The 13000-nt window shown below is 59.1% G+C and overlaps 2 protein-coding genes across 4 annotated transcripts; one reads left to right on the top strand and one right to left on the bottom strand.

The window, feature by feature from the left end:
- Window positions 1-1126: 1126 nt before the first annotated feature.
- Window positions 1127-8286, bottom strand: EMC10 (ER membrane protein complex subunit 10). 2 transcript variants are annotated; one of them, XM_028529641.2, is made up of 8 exons: window positions 8060-8215; window positions 7067-7139; window positions 5869-5978; window positions 5109-5213; window positions 4595-4776; window positions 4385-4478; window positions 3394-3480; window positions 2130-3170 (listed from the first exon to the last, which is right to left on the bottom strand). In XM_028529641.2, the coding sequence occupies exons 1-7, from the start codon at window positions 8171-8173 to the stop codon at window positions 3394-3396; spliced, it is 765 nt and encodes a 254-aa protein (XP_028385442.1). In that variant the 5' UTR covers window positions 8174-8215; the 3' UTR covers window positions 2130-3170. The 2 variants fall into 2 exon arrangements, with proteins under 2 accessions (XP_028385441.1, XP_028385442.1); XM_028529640.2 differs by lacking the exon at window positions 3394-3480 and having other exon boundaries at window positions 1127-3170; window positions 8060-8286.
- Window positions 8279-12796, top strand: FAM71E1 (family with sequence similarity 71 member E1). 2 transcript variants are annotated; one of them, XM_036012609.1, is made up of 5 exons: window positions 8280-8499; window positions 8688-8806; window positions 9170-9300; window positions 11902-12199; window positions 12632-12796. In XM_036012609.1, exons 1-4 carry the CDS (start codon window positions 8457-8459, stop codon window positions 12188-12190), a joined length of 582 nt encoding a protein of 193 aa, XP_035868502.1. In that variant the 5' UTR covers window positions 8280-8456; the 3' UTR covers window positions 12191-12199; window positions 12632-12796. The 2 variants fall into 2 exon arrangements, with proteins under 2 accessions (XP_035868503.1, XP_035868502.1); XM_036012610.1 differs by lacking the exon at window positions 9170-9300 and having other exon boundaries at window positions 8279-8552.
- The last annotated feature ends 204 nt before the right edge of the window (window positions 12797-13000 follow it).

Genomic DNA, 13000 nt, shown 5'->3' with positions numbered 1-13000 from the left:
AGAACTGCGGGCAGTCTGGCCTGGTGGTATCTAAGTGACTCCTTAATCAAGGCTGGGGACGGGAGAGAGGTAATTTACACAGAATACATCAGAAACTCACAGGCCTCAAGGCCAGTCTGAGGGACTGGGACTTTGTCCTGAGGGCACTGGGAGGCCACAGGAGGGCTGTGAGTGGGGAGGAGTAGGGTGGCTCAGATGTCAGAAAGCCCGGGTGAGTGGGATGGACTGGAGAGGGAAAGGTGTAGACAGGAGGCTGGGCTAGCAGCCTTGGGGGAGGGAGGAGGGCAGGGCTGTGGGCCCAGGGACAGAGGGGAAGGGAGGAGGCGGGAGGGGCAGAGCCACACTGCCGACTGCAGGCTGCACCACTGGCATCGCGGCTGGGTGGGTTGTGGCCCCACTCGGTGGAACGAGGGATCCCTACAGGAGGGCGGCGGCACCGACTTCCTCGTGGTCTCTGAGGTACCTCCTGGGCCAGCAGTCGGGGGGTCTGAGACCAGCAGGGGGCTGAGCTGAAGGTGGGTATGGAACCGCAAGTGTGACCGGGCAGAGGCGGACATCTCCCCCACTTGTCCCCATTGGGCGGTGTGGCCTGCAAATGCGCAGGCAGCAGGCAAAGCGATGCAGCCACCTGGAGGTTCCTGTGGGACACCCTCGGGCCCTCGGACAGGGCAGTGAGGTCAGCATGGAGCCAGCCACTTCACCGAGGAGGACGCACCTTCCGTCCCAGGTGGAAACCTCTCCAACATCTGTCACACGGGGGTAACAGCAACACACTACTGGAAAACCATCAGCAGACACCATCGCCTGTGCATGGAGAGAATGTCTCCAGAACGAAGCTCCCCCCCCCCCCCGACTGAAACTCGGGCGGCCCCTGGAGAGGGGACACAGTGTAGGCCGGGTAAGCGGACCCTTCTGCACCTTTTGAGGTTCATGCTGTATCCCCAGACCCTCTGGCCCATAAAAGGAAGTGTGGCCGAGTTCCCTGGGACGGGCGAGAAACTGGAGGAGGAGTTTAATAAGGACAGGGCCACCAGGAGCCCACACTAGCTCACACAATGACTAGAATACACTGCAGGATAACTGTGACAGCTTGAAGGCCATCGGAAAAGTCTTAGAGTAAAAGGAAGTCAGCAGATAAAGATCTTAATTGCAACCAATTAAACACTAACAAAATGGCGGGGAGAATGCCTGGGTGGTGGGGAGACTGGGACCACAAGTCACACAAAGGGTTAAGAACTTGGAGTCAGAAACACTGTCCGAGACAGCATTGCTGGGGAGGGGGGTCATCTGGGAAAAAGCTACAGAATTCCCGTGGAGCAGACAGGAGAAACGCACTTGGTCTCCTGCCGGCGCGCGTCACAGCCAGGACACGGTTGTTTTACCTACAAAGCTGCAAAAAAACTGGTGAGATAGCCCCAGTGCAGCCAGGCTCCACACCTCGTCCGTTTTTTGTTTTTTTTTTAAGTAAAGGTTTTATTTTACTTACTTTTTAGAGAGAGGGGAAGGCAGGGAGAAGTAGAGGGAGAGAAACATCGATCCGCTGCCCCTTGCATGCCCCCGGCTGGGGACCCAGCCCACAACCCAGGCCTGAGCCCTGACCATCCGCCCCTGGGTTCACAGGCAGGGGCTCCACCCAGAGCCACACCAGCCAGGGCCCTGCCTCCTCAAGAGAGACACGAGATGGGGGGAATGGGGTCAAAGTTTGCCCAGTAAAGGCAATTTGGGAACACGGAAGCAGTGTGCAAGGGCCTTCCGCCCAGGCCGCTGCTCTAGTACCGGGTTTGAGCTCAGCTACTCCTGACTGACTGAGCCCAGGGGCCTGGGGGCAGGGAGGGGGGTGTGTTTGAGGAGGACCAGGACACTCTGGGCAGCTGGAGCGAAGTCAGTTGCCTGAAAGCGTGCAGCATTCTCTACTTTAGTGTCAGAGTTGGGGGATTAACAGCGGCCCTGCTGGCTTGTGCTCCACACACACACTCCAGGGGGAAATAAACGGATAGAAGTGAGGAGGGGAACAACTTCCCACCATACCCCATGCTGCATCACCTGCTCACACAAATGCTCCTGAACTTCCCCAGGGACCCCACTGCTGGTCACATGTCCCAGGAAGCAATTCAGATTCACAGCGAATGGGCTGGCTCACGGTGGGCCTATTTATAACCACAGGCAGCAGGCAGCGGGCTACCATAAGTGGTAGACATGCTGGGAACAGCATAATACGCGGCCACATGACATGGGGCAGCATCCCTCGGCCACAACATCAAAGGCCGCGTTTCCAGGTTTCTATGTAAACCCATCGCGAGAAACCCGGAACCCAACGACACCTACGTGCGCACGTACGTCAGGAGGAGCAACAGGTGCCTTTGGCTGCCAAAAGGTGTGAGTCGTTGAAACTACGAATTTTAACCCATTCTCGTCAATGTTCTTTAAACAGACAAGTGCGGGGAATAAACAGCAAAGGCCAGGGCGCCTCACCTAGTGCCAGTGTCCCAGGGAGGACGGCTCAGGCTGGGTGGGACTCCACCGACACCCCGGGCCCTGCGCTCCACTCCCTGCGGCTAGTTCACTTTGTGCTGGTTTTAAACATCGCTTCCGCGAGCCCAGAAGCCTATGCAGGGTCTGGCATCCTGGGCAGAAAAAGGGCAGAGCAGGGCCCGGGGCAGGGCCAGCCTGGCTGCACAGGCCCGCTCCGTGCCACGAGGGCAGAGCGACAGGGGCGTGGCAGAGGAGGAGGGCCGTCCACAAAGGCACGGGGGCTGGAGAGCACGGGCACATTCCCAGACTGCAGGGCATGGGGGTATGGGGGTGTCAGCCACCAGATCGGAAGGGCCCAGGGGCATGGGCCCCAGCCTGTGGGCGAAGGGAGGCCCTGGGGACTATGGTAGGGCCGCAGGGGAGGGGCAGCCACCCCACCCCTGACAGGAACACCAAGGCCCACAGGGAAGGGACTCTTGGGGAGTACCAGCGAGTCCCTTTTGGGGTGACAAGGACATGGGCACTCTGGGCAGGAAAGCAGTCCCCTGGGGAAAGAGACAGACGGGCACTGACTGGCCCCGAGTCCCTCACCGGCCACTGCCCCCGCCACCACCTCCACTGCCGCCACCCCCCTGGCCTCCGGCATCTGGCGTTCCGGACATCATGAGGAAGAGGACGACTGGAATGATGTACATCCACTGCGGGCCGGACAGGAGGACGGCACACAAGACAGACAGACACAGAGAAACAGAGAGAAGGGAGGTGAGTATGAGCAGCGTTTCCCCCAGGGCGGGGAAGGCAGGGGCTGGCGTGAGGGGAGGCTGGGTGAGGAGAGGGGCCCAGGTCCCCTACATCACTACGGGTAGGGGAGGGCCGGCAGGGTGCAGGGGGGGCAGAGGCGGGAGGGGGCTCGGTCCTCACTCAGGCCTCCTGTGGTGATGGCGCGGGCCCAGGGGCAGCAGGACGCAGGGCTGTGAGCAACACGGCCCCCCCCAGGATGAGGTGCCACTGAGGAGGGAGGGGGCGCGGGTCAGGGCCAGTGGTGGCCACGGGGAGGGCACTGCCAGGGGAGGCAAGCTCTAGGCCTCTCTGGGCCTCAGTTTCCTTGTGACCCAGCTGTCAGGCTATCCTGACTTGAGGGGCCCTGTGGGCACCGCACCCCATATGACAAGGCTTGGGGTCTTCCCACCCTCGGCCACAGCCTCCCCGCCACACTGACCTCCACAGGCCCGGCCTGGCCTCAGGTGGGACTGGCCACCTCCAGCCCCAGCGCCCCCAGGTCCAAGGACCTTGGGCCTCAGAACTGCCCTGGCAGTACAGGCCTGTCCCCTCCTCAGCTCCAGACTGGCCTCCCAGGCACCTTGGCCCAGAGCGCTGCCACCTCAAACACCCCAGCCCAGAGCCACCCGCCTCTTGGCCTGGCTGGAGGATGCCACCAGCCACCTCCCTTTCCAGACCACACCATGCATTTGAAATCTCTACCACACCACTCCCAGCCCACAGCCCTGGCCTGAGCCAGCTCAGGCTTCATCCCCTCCCCTGGACACTGGTCCCGACCCCTGCCAGAGCTGCCCCTGCCCCACCCCTCCCCACGGCCCTCCTTGAGGCCCTCCCTCCAACAGGCCTCCATTCAAGATTGGCGCTGCCTACACCGAGTCGGCCACCAGCCCCAGCGCCTTGGTTCCCAGCACCACCAGCTCTGCGCTGGCTCTTCACTGAGACTGGATGCCCATGACAGGTGCTGCGGGGTGGCATGGGCTGCAGCCCTCAGCTGCTTCACTCCAGCAGGCCTAGGCTCGGCCCGGGTGCCGTGGTAACAGGCAGGAGGTGGGGGTGGATGAGCAGGGCAGGGGGCACTCAGCACAGGAGGGGGGCTCATCACGAAGGGGGTGACAGGTGGTACCCCACTCACATATTTGGCAAAAAAGGACTTCTGCTCCTGGGGATTCTTGGCCTTCTGGGCCTGCTCCATCTCCAAGCGCTCAATGAAGGCGGCGGTCTCCGGGCTGGGGGCGGGGGAGGGAGACAGGGTAAGGGGTGGGGCCAGCCACCCAGAACCACAACAAAGGCAGGGGCGTGGCCAAGCCAGCAGGGCTGTCTGCGCCCCCTCCTGCGACCTCACCCTGGGGCCGTGACGGGCGGCTGCAGCTGCACAGAGGTGTTGAACAGCTCCAGGTCCACGTCCTCCACTTCGTGGCCCCGGCAGCCCCCGGGGTGCGTCACCACCGACACGCCCACCACGTTGCCAGCCACGTCCACGTGCAGCGTGAGGTGATCCGAGAGGTGCGACTCCACCAGGGAGCACTAAAGGGGTAGGGTCAGGAGGAGGGGGAGCAGGGGCTGTTGCCCAGGCCTTGCCCTCACTGGGACCCTGGAGCCTCTTGCCCCTCCCACAGCCCCAGAAGCACCCTTCATAGCCTCCTCCGCTGCTGGTCCCACTCGGGCACCAGTCCAGGTGCAGCAGCCTCCCCCAGGCCCCCTCAAAGAACCCACCACATGGACGTAGCTGGGGGGAATTTCAAGGACAAGGCCAAGTCCAAGTACCCCCGCCTCCCTGTCCATAATTACTAGGTCACAAATGGTGGAATCCAGGCTGGGACTGGTGAGAGGAGGGCTGGTCCTCGTCACTGACTCACCGCGGGGACGAAGGAGGAGACGTAGCCACCAGCTTCCGGGCCATCAGGGGCCCCAGGCCGCCGCGGGACCCGGACCCGGTATAGGCCATTCATGGCTGCCACATCCTGCAGGGCAGGTAGATGCAGCGGTGAGAGGGATGCCCACCCCCTGCCAAGCCCAGCCCCGCACCAGGCCCATGGCCGAAAGGCCCTGCCCCAGTCTTGAGCAGTCAGCCAGGCTGACAATGCCCAGGACTCTTCCCACCAGGCTGGCCATGCTGGTGCGTGGGGCCAGGACCCTTGCAGCTACATGTGGGCACAGGGATAGGGTGGAAGTGGATTATGGCAGCTTTTGCCAGATTTCCCTAAAATGTGGCTATTCCCTCAGCCCCTCCTTCCTCTCATCTACCCTGCGGCCTGGAGCCCCACCAGAGCCCAGCAACTCCCTATGCCATGCATAGGAGGACCGAGCTGGCCTGGGAGGATCCCAGCCGTTGGGGAGGCCATGAGGAGGGGTATGGGAGAAGCAACGTTCTCTTGTCTGACCAAGGCTATTGTGGGCACCTCTGTCTCCTCCAAAGCCAAACTCAGCCTAACCGACTGTCAGTCAGTCGTCTTTGCTGAACCTGGAAGGGTAAGAGGAACTGGCCGTGTGAAAACCAGCAGAGGAGAGGGTGTGCTGGACAGAGGGACAGCACGAGCAAAGGCCCTGAGGCACACATGTAACACCCTGAGGCACCCACATCCCCCCTGCTTGCCAAGCCCTGGGTCCCCTCCTCACCCGCAGGCGGCCCCGCTCCTCCTCGTTGAGCTGCCGCTGTGACAGGGACAAGGTGTTGTCCTGCTGGTTCCACAGTATGGAGCCCCGCTTCCGGAAGTGGGCGCTGTCATCTGCGGGGAGCCTGGGCTCAGCGAGCACCCCAGCACAGCACCCTTCAATGCTTGCCCCTTGCTTCCCCAACCTGAGCCCCCATGTTCCCACTGGCAAATTAGGGACACCCCACCATGTCCTCACACAGCACACCCGGGCAGATGTCTGAACACCACAGCAGCTCCTAAGCCCTGCTTCTGCCTCGCCAGGTGACCCAGAGACAGTTACGTAACCTCTGTGAGCCTCAGTTTTCCGAGCTGCAAAATACAGGGCTACAGAGCCCAAGGGCTCCCCACCACCAAGCCGTGCTGCGCTCAGCATGGCCTTCCCAGGCCGAGGCTGGGGTCTGTTCCAGATGGTTGGCAGGAGCCCCAGCTTCAGTATTTACAACAAGGGCTCCCGGAGTCTATGTCTGGGATTTTTTTAAAAGATTTTATTTATTTATTTTTAGAGAGAGGGGAAGAACGGAGGGAGAAAGAGAAACATCAATGTGTGGTTGCCTCTCATACATCCCTTACTGGGGACCTGGTCCACAACCCAGGCATGTGCCCTGACTGGGAATCGAACTGGTGACCCTTTGGTTTGCAGGCCAGTGCTCAGTCCACTGAGCCACAGCAGCCAGGGCCCCAGACTGGATTATTAATGCCTGGATCACACTGACATCTGCTCTCTGGCAGCAGTTTAGGCTGGGCTTTGGAGTGGGTCCCAGCCCTGCCCATCCACTTATAAGAGGACCTTATGTGGTGCCCCTCTGAGCTTCAGTTTCCCTTTCTGGAAAACAGGGCTACCCCTAACACCTACTGCCTTGCATGGCTGTCATGAGAATGTCTGAGTTAATACACGCAGAGCATCTAGTGCAGGGCACAGATCAGAAAAGTCTGCTCTGAGGTTATTATTGCTCTACAGGCACAGAAGAGTTAAAGGCAAGTTCCTATTCTCTAGCGCCCTCCTCACCCCCACCGCCCCAGTGTAATGCACACGCACTCTTAGGGGCCAAGCTGTTAATAAAAGTGTGGTGTCTCACACTGCACAGCACCCAGACTACAGTTCCCAACTTCACAGGGCACAGGGCAAGCGTTCATTCAGGCAGGGACATCGCTGAACTCACCAATCTCAAATGAGTGCTCCAGCAGCAGCCCAACGGTGCCACAGCCCTCGCCCTCTCGACCTTCCGCCCCCACCTGCAGATGACAGAGAGGACTCCGAGTGAGGCCCAGCAGAGCCCTCGTTTTCATACTCATCTCCAAACACTGTGGCTTGCCCACAGCTCCACCCTGAACCGCCCATTTCATGAAAATTCAGGATCTGGACAGTCCCCAGCAAACCAGAGCCTGCAAAGAAGTAGTAAGATCATTTCCAAGACACCTACCTCTGGCTCATTTTCACGCCTAGTATCATCAATATTCCTGAGATAAAGGACACCCTAGCTTCCTTTCACCCTGGTAGCCTTGTTTTCACCCTGACTGCCTCGATAGCCATCATGCCAACCTACTTCTGCCTCTTATCAACCCAAACAAGGATCCACGCCCTCCTCTTCTTCAAATCGCCAAATTTCTTCTACCTCTGCAGAAATCTCCACTCTTCGCCCTCGCACCAGTGCAACCTGGTTTCCATATCTTAATCCTGCAAATCAAGATCCCGCCCTCCTCATGCATATTCAGCCAGAAGAACTCTCCAATCTCTCGACAGCACTCCCCAACCCGCGCCCGCTGTTTTCATTTTAGCTGCCCGACGTCTCATTCGCCAGGATTCCATCCGGGCCACACCTCCTCATGCATATACAAGTTACAGAGCCTCACAGTCAAAACGTCAAGAGGAAAGTCTGGTCCCAGCCTTCTCCTTAAGCGCAGCTCTGTTTTCCCCACAACGAACGTGTAGGTGCCAAAATCCCACCGGAGCCCTGCCCCCTCACGCCTTCCCCTGGCTTCTCCCAGTTGTGCGGTTTCTGCATGTGCAAGACTGCAGACTCGCTTTCCTCGGTTCTTTCACCTTTCTTCCGTCTCCGCCCTGCGCAGCCCTGTTCCCACCTTACTCGACCTCAAAGTCCGAGACTCACGATTTCCGTCGGCTTCGCCCCCGTGCCGAGTCAATGAGTACTTACCCCTCGCACAGCAGCCCCGGACCTGCAACCACTGCCTCGCGCGCGACTGGGAGCTGCGGCCGCCACCAGCAAGAGCAGGAACAGCCGACTGGCCACGGCGCCAGCCGCCGCCATTTTGATCCCTTCCCACCAGCCAACGGGCGAGAGTGAGCCGTGAGCCGCAGAGCACTCCGGGAGAAACGGACTGCAACCTACCGCCCCGTGCGCCTGCGCCGGCTCCTCGCGTCTGCGCACTAGCGCCTGCCGTGGGGGGCGGGGGTCGCCGCCCGTCTGGTGACGGCACAATTGCGGGCATCACCTGGTCCGCAGCATTTTGCGGTTACAGAATACGCAGTCCCACCTGTCAGTTTTCTCCCTCGGCTCCTCCCTGCGTTCCCCAAAGGGGCGGGGCGTTGCGATGAAGCAGGGGCAAGAGCCTAAGCCGGCCCTCCGTGAAGCAGGTGCGGTGGGACCAGGTGGGATGGCGGAGCCAGGCCTGGAGGGGTTGCACCAGGTGAGGGATGGGGTCGGCGAAGTGGATACGGATAGCGCAGAAACCCCTGCTCTCAGCACCGGGCTGCCCCGGGCCCTGCCAGCCGGGGGTGCCCGCCCCAGCCTCTTGGAATAGATCCCCCAACTTCGACCCTAGAACGCGCCCTGGTTCCAGCCCGTCCCACGGGCCGGCCTGGACGTCTCCAGCGCTACCTTCTGCGCGGCGAGTTCGACCAGCTGCGAGACTTCTCCATCTTTGAGAGCAACTTCATGCAGGTGTGGAGCCCCAGGACCACCTGAGCAGCAGCCTGGGTCTCGACCTCCTGATCTTAGCAACTGGGGCTCTCCCTCCTGACAACTCCCCCATAGTGTGTATTTCCTGGAATTCCTGACCGACCCCTTTCCCCATACCTCCAGATCTTAACTTCTCTACGAATCTTAGTCTCTGATTCCCTTCAATTTCCCTGACTTAACAACTGTGTGACTCTTGACCTTTGACCTCAGGGGTCCAACTCCCATCTTGGTATTTAATTCACTAGGCTCTTGACCCTTAATCTACCAAGATTCTTGACTCTGATCCCCCCACAAATCTGCTTCCCACGTCTATCCAGCTTCTAACCCTTGTCCCCCCCACCCCAGGTGACCCGGTTAGGAGAAGTTGCCAACAAAGTAACCATGGGGGTGGCAGCCTCCAGTCCAGCCCTGGAACTCCCAGACCTGTTGCTGCTGGCGGGCCCTGCCAAGGAGAACGGACGCCTGCAGCTCTCTGGGTGACTGCCCTGACCCCCACCCCCACCCATACCTCCTTGCTCCCCAGCTCAGGCGGTCCTTGGCTCCCAGCAGCACCTCCTCTCACCCAGATGACACTTAGGCAGGAGCCTTGGATGGCTACCAGTCCTCTCTGGGCTGCTGGCCACCCAGGAGAAAGAGGACAGGGCAGTCTGAAGAGACACAAAATCGGGGATAGACAGACATGAGGGGAAGCGGTCTTCAGCCACACCCTGGCAGGGGTCAAGAGAATGACCTGCAGCACCTGCTACCTGCCAAGCACACCTTGGCCTCTCACATCATCTCATCTCTGACGTCATACTCTTATATGGCGGGGCCCCTTAGCCCCATCCTCCAAAGAGATAAACTGGGGCCCAGAGAGGGGGTCCACTTGCCCAGGACCTCACAGGGTGTCGAGGATCGTCATCTCAGGCTTCTCATGATTGCCAGCCTCACGGCGCTCAAACTCCTGTGTCATGCTACACAAGGCCTTGCTTTTTTTCCCAGAAAAAGTAATGCAGACACTCTGACTGGTGTGTCTCAGTGGGCTGGGCATTGTCCTGCAAACCCAAAGGTCACTGGTTCGATTCCCAGTCTGGTCACATGCCTGGGTTGCAGGCCAGGTCCCTGGTTGGGGCCTAGGAGAGGCAACTGATAGATGTATCTCTCGCACATCAATGTTTCTCTCCCTCTCTTCCTCCCTCCCTTCCCCTCTCTCTAAAAATAAATAAAATCTTTTTTTTAAGTAATGCAGATCCACTCCAAGGTATAAAACACACATAACACAAAATATACTTTTCTCCCATCCTGAGCTCCTGCATCCAACTCCAGCAGCAAATGCCAAAACATTTTGGTGGGTATAGTATAATTACCACTGAGTCATGACCTGCAGTTGGAAGGTGCTAAGGGAGGGCTTTGACCTTCATAGTCTCCTGCAGCACCCTCCCCTCACTGGCCCCCAAATAAACATACCATCGAAGTAAAAACATGGAGCTCGCTCTGCAAATTCAGCCTCAAAACTCACCCTGGCGCCTCCCTGCTAACCAGCTTACAGCCCGGAGTTCCTCTGGGCCACCTCTGACAGGCATCTCGTGTGCACTGGCCTGTTAATAGTTGCAGGCACACACTACATACTACCTTTCCTTCTGCTCACTCCCTCAGCATGACAGCAATATTCAATTCATATTGACATGAATACAGCCACCAGGCCCTGTGGTGGCCGTACATGGTTGAACAGACTGGCCCCTTGGACACCACTCCTACAATGTTACAATGTGGTAGGAAACAACCTTGAACAAAAGGCTGCCTTTGAATGCCCTGGGTTCAAACCCTGGCTTCGCCTGTACACTGACTTTGGCCAAGCTGCCCTACCTATCTGGGCCTCAGTTTCCTCACCTGGAACATGGGGATAAGGGGAGACCCCGCCTCCAGGGCTGCTCGGGGTATAAACTATAAGTGCACAACGTAAGCTCTCTGTCAATGTCAGCTGTTATTCTTCCATTTGGGGAACGTAATAGATGGAGCCTGTCACTGAGGCTGTGTCTTGGGATTACAGCCAGTGTGGCTGGCAGGGGACATGCATGTGCGCAGGTGTGAGGGTGACAAAAATAATCGCCTTCTACTGGGCAGGCAGACAGAATAAATGGCAGTTGGTCCAATGCGGTAAAAGGTCGGTGGAGACATCAGGCAGGGGACATCATTCAGGGGACCACGGGGCTGTCGGCAAGGGTGGACATGGTTGCAAGGGCCCGAAGGTAGTAAACAGACTTCCTTGAGAGAAACGCAGGGGCCAAGCCAGTGGGGTGGCTGGGGGAAGATTTCAGGCAGAGAGAACAGCTTGTACAAAGGCCCTGAAGTAGGACCAAGGCTGGCAGATTTACGGAACAGCGAGGAGGCCAGTGTGGCTGGAGTAGAGTGAGCCAAGGAAGTAGGCGGGAGGTGAGGGCAGAGAGGGAACAAAGTGGGCAGACGCTGCAGGGCCTCCGGCGCACGGTGAGGACTTGGTTTCGACTCTGAACCCACTCAGATGTTGACTGGCGCCCTCTGGCGGCCGCGTGGGGAAAGGAGCTGGGAGCCGAGGCGGGGAAACTACCGTGGCACCTCAGGTGAAGACGTTGGAGGGAGTTGGAAGTGGTCGGATTGTGGACACATTTTAACGGTAGAGCCATCAGAATTCGGTGGCGGGACTGGATGAGGGTGTGAGAGAGAAAGGTCAAGAGGGACTCCACGTTTCCGACTGACCAAAAAAGTGGGAGGGTGTAGTTAAAACTGGGAGGACAGAGAGTAGCGGGTTTGGGGTGAGGATAAGGTCAGCATTTTAAGAGTCCGGTGTCGATCCAACATCTGAATGCAACTTGTTTTCAGCTAGGAGGCTGTCTACTCAAGTCTGGGATTTAGGAAAGAGGACCAGCGGGAGACACAAGTGTGCTTTGTGGTGTGGTGGAAGTTGGGGATGGGTAAGATTCAAGAGGCAGAGAAAGTGGAAAAGGGCTCCTTTCGGGGGGAGAACAGGGCGGCGATGTGGGCGCCCCCGACTCTGAGGGGACCCGAGTTACGCAGTCTGGGAGGGTTGGGACCTGAGAGCGCCCCTTCCGCCCTCCCAGTCTGTTCCCCTTGCAGTTCGTCCAGCTCTTCGTCCACGACGAAAGGCATTGTCAGCTCAAGGTCAAGTTTCAAACGGGTCGCACCTTCTACCTGCAGCTTCGGGGTCCGCCCAAGACCCGCAACCGCAAGTTCGGCCAGTGGGTGCGGCTGCTCTACCGCCTGCGCTTCCACTCGGCCCGGGGAGCCGAACCCTTCAGGCCAAAGTATTGGGCGGCCAACACCTGGGACCAGGAGGAGGACCAGGACGACGAGGACGACGAGGATGATGATGAAGAGGACCTGACCTAGGGGTTGGAGGTGAGGGGGCAGGGCTGCAAGGAGGTGGGAGAACTGGTCAGACTCTGGGGCCTGAGGGAGGAGGTGGCTGGTGCCCTGAAGGCTTGTGGCTGAGAGTGCAACGGCCTGGACTTCTGATTCCTGAGTCTCAAGTCTCAAGGACAGTGCATGAGCTAACGCAGCTCTAGCTCCAGAACTAGGCATCCCCGACCCCTTCCAGCCTCTCTCCACAGTGGGATCTGGGGAGGGAATGCAGGGGCCTGCAGGGGAGGTCAGGCCTGGGAAGCGAGGGATGCCTGTCCTTGAAGGTGGGACCCCTGGAACCCACGGGGTCTCTTCCTCTGGAGACACCCACTCCCCCTGCCTCCCCGGTAAGTACAGAGCTCCACCCCCACCCCAAACTGCAGCTGCAGGTGCGGCCAAGGCCTCTGAGACAAACCCTCTTGTACGCAGCTTCGGGCCATGGACGTCACACTGGACCTCCCCAGGCCTCTCACTCTGGGGACTCTGATTCCTCCAACACCCTTTGAAGTCCCCAAAGGGCCAGAGAGCTGTGTACCCTACTTTGGGGCTGGAGAGATGAATTATTAAAGTTCAAAAGATCATCTACTTAATAACTGAGAACCAGGTCGTCAGCAATTCAACACGGCCGCCTGGCAGAAGCAGCCTTTCCCGGGTGGTGTCGCATGGTCTTCGGGGCATCACATCCGGCCGCTGGGGGGCACCCCTGAGACCTAGTGCCCCTGTGCTGTCATGGCTACCTCACCAGAGCAGCCCTCCCAGGCTGGCCTTGGGGTCCTCTCTGACTCGCTGTAGTTTCCA

The sequence above is a fragment of the Phyllostomus discolor genome, chromosome 12, assembly GCF_004126475.2.
Source record: "Phyllostomus discolor isolate MPI-MPIP mPhyDis1 chromosome 12, mPhyDis1.pri.v3, whole genome shotgun sequence".
NCBI classification, from domain to species: Eukaryota; Metazoa; Chordata; class Mammalia; order Chiroptera; family Phyllostomidae; genus Phyllostomus; species Phyllostomus discolor.
The sequence above is the reverse complement of the archived record's forward strand: the minus strand, read 5'-3'. Positions and strand labels throughout refer to the sequence as shown.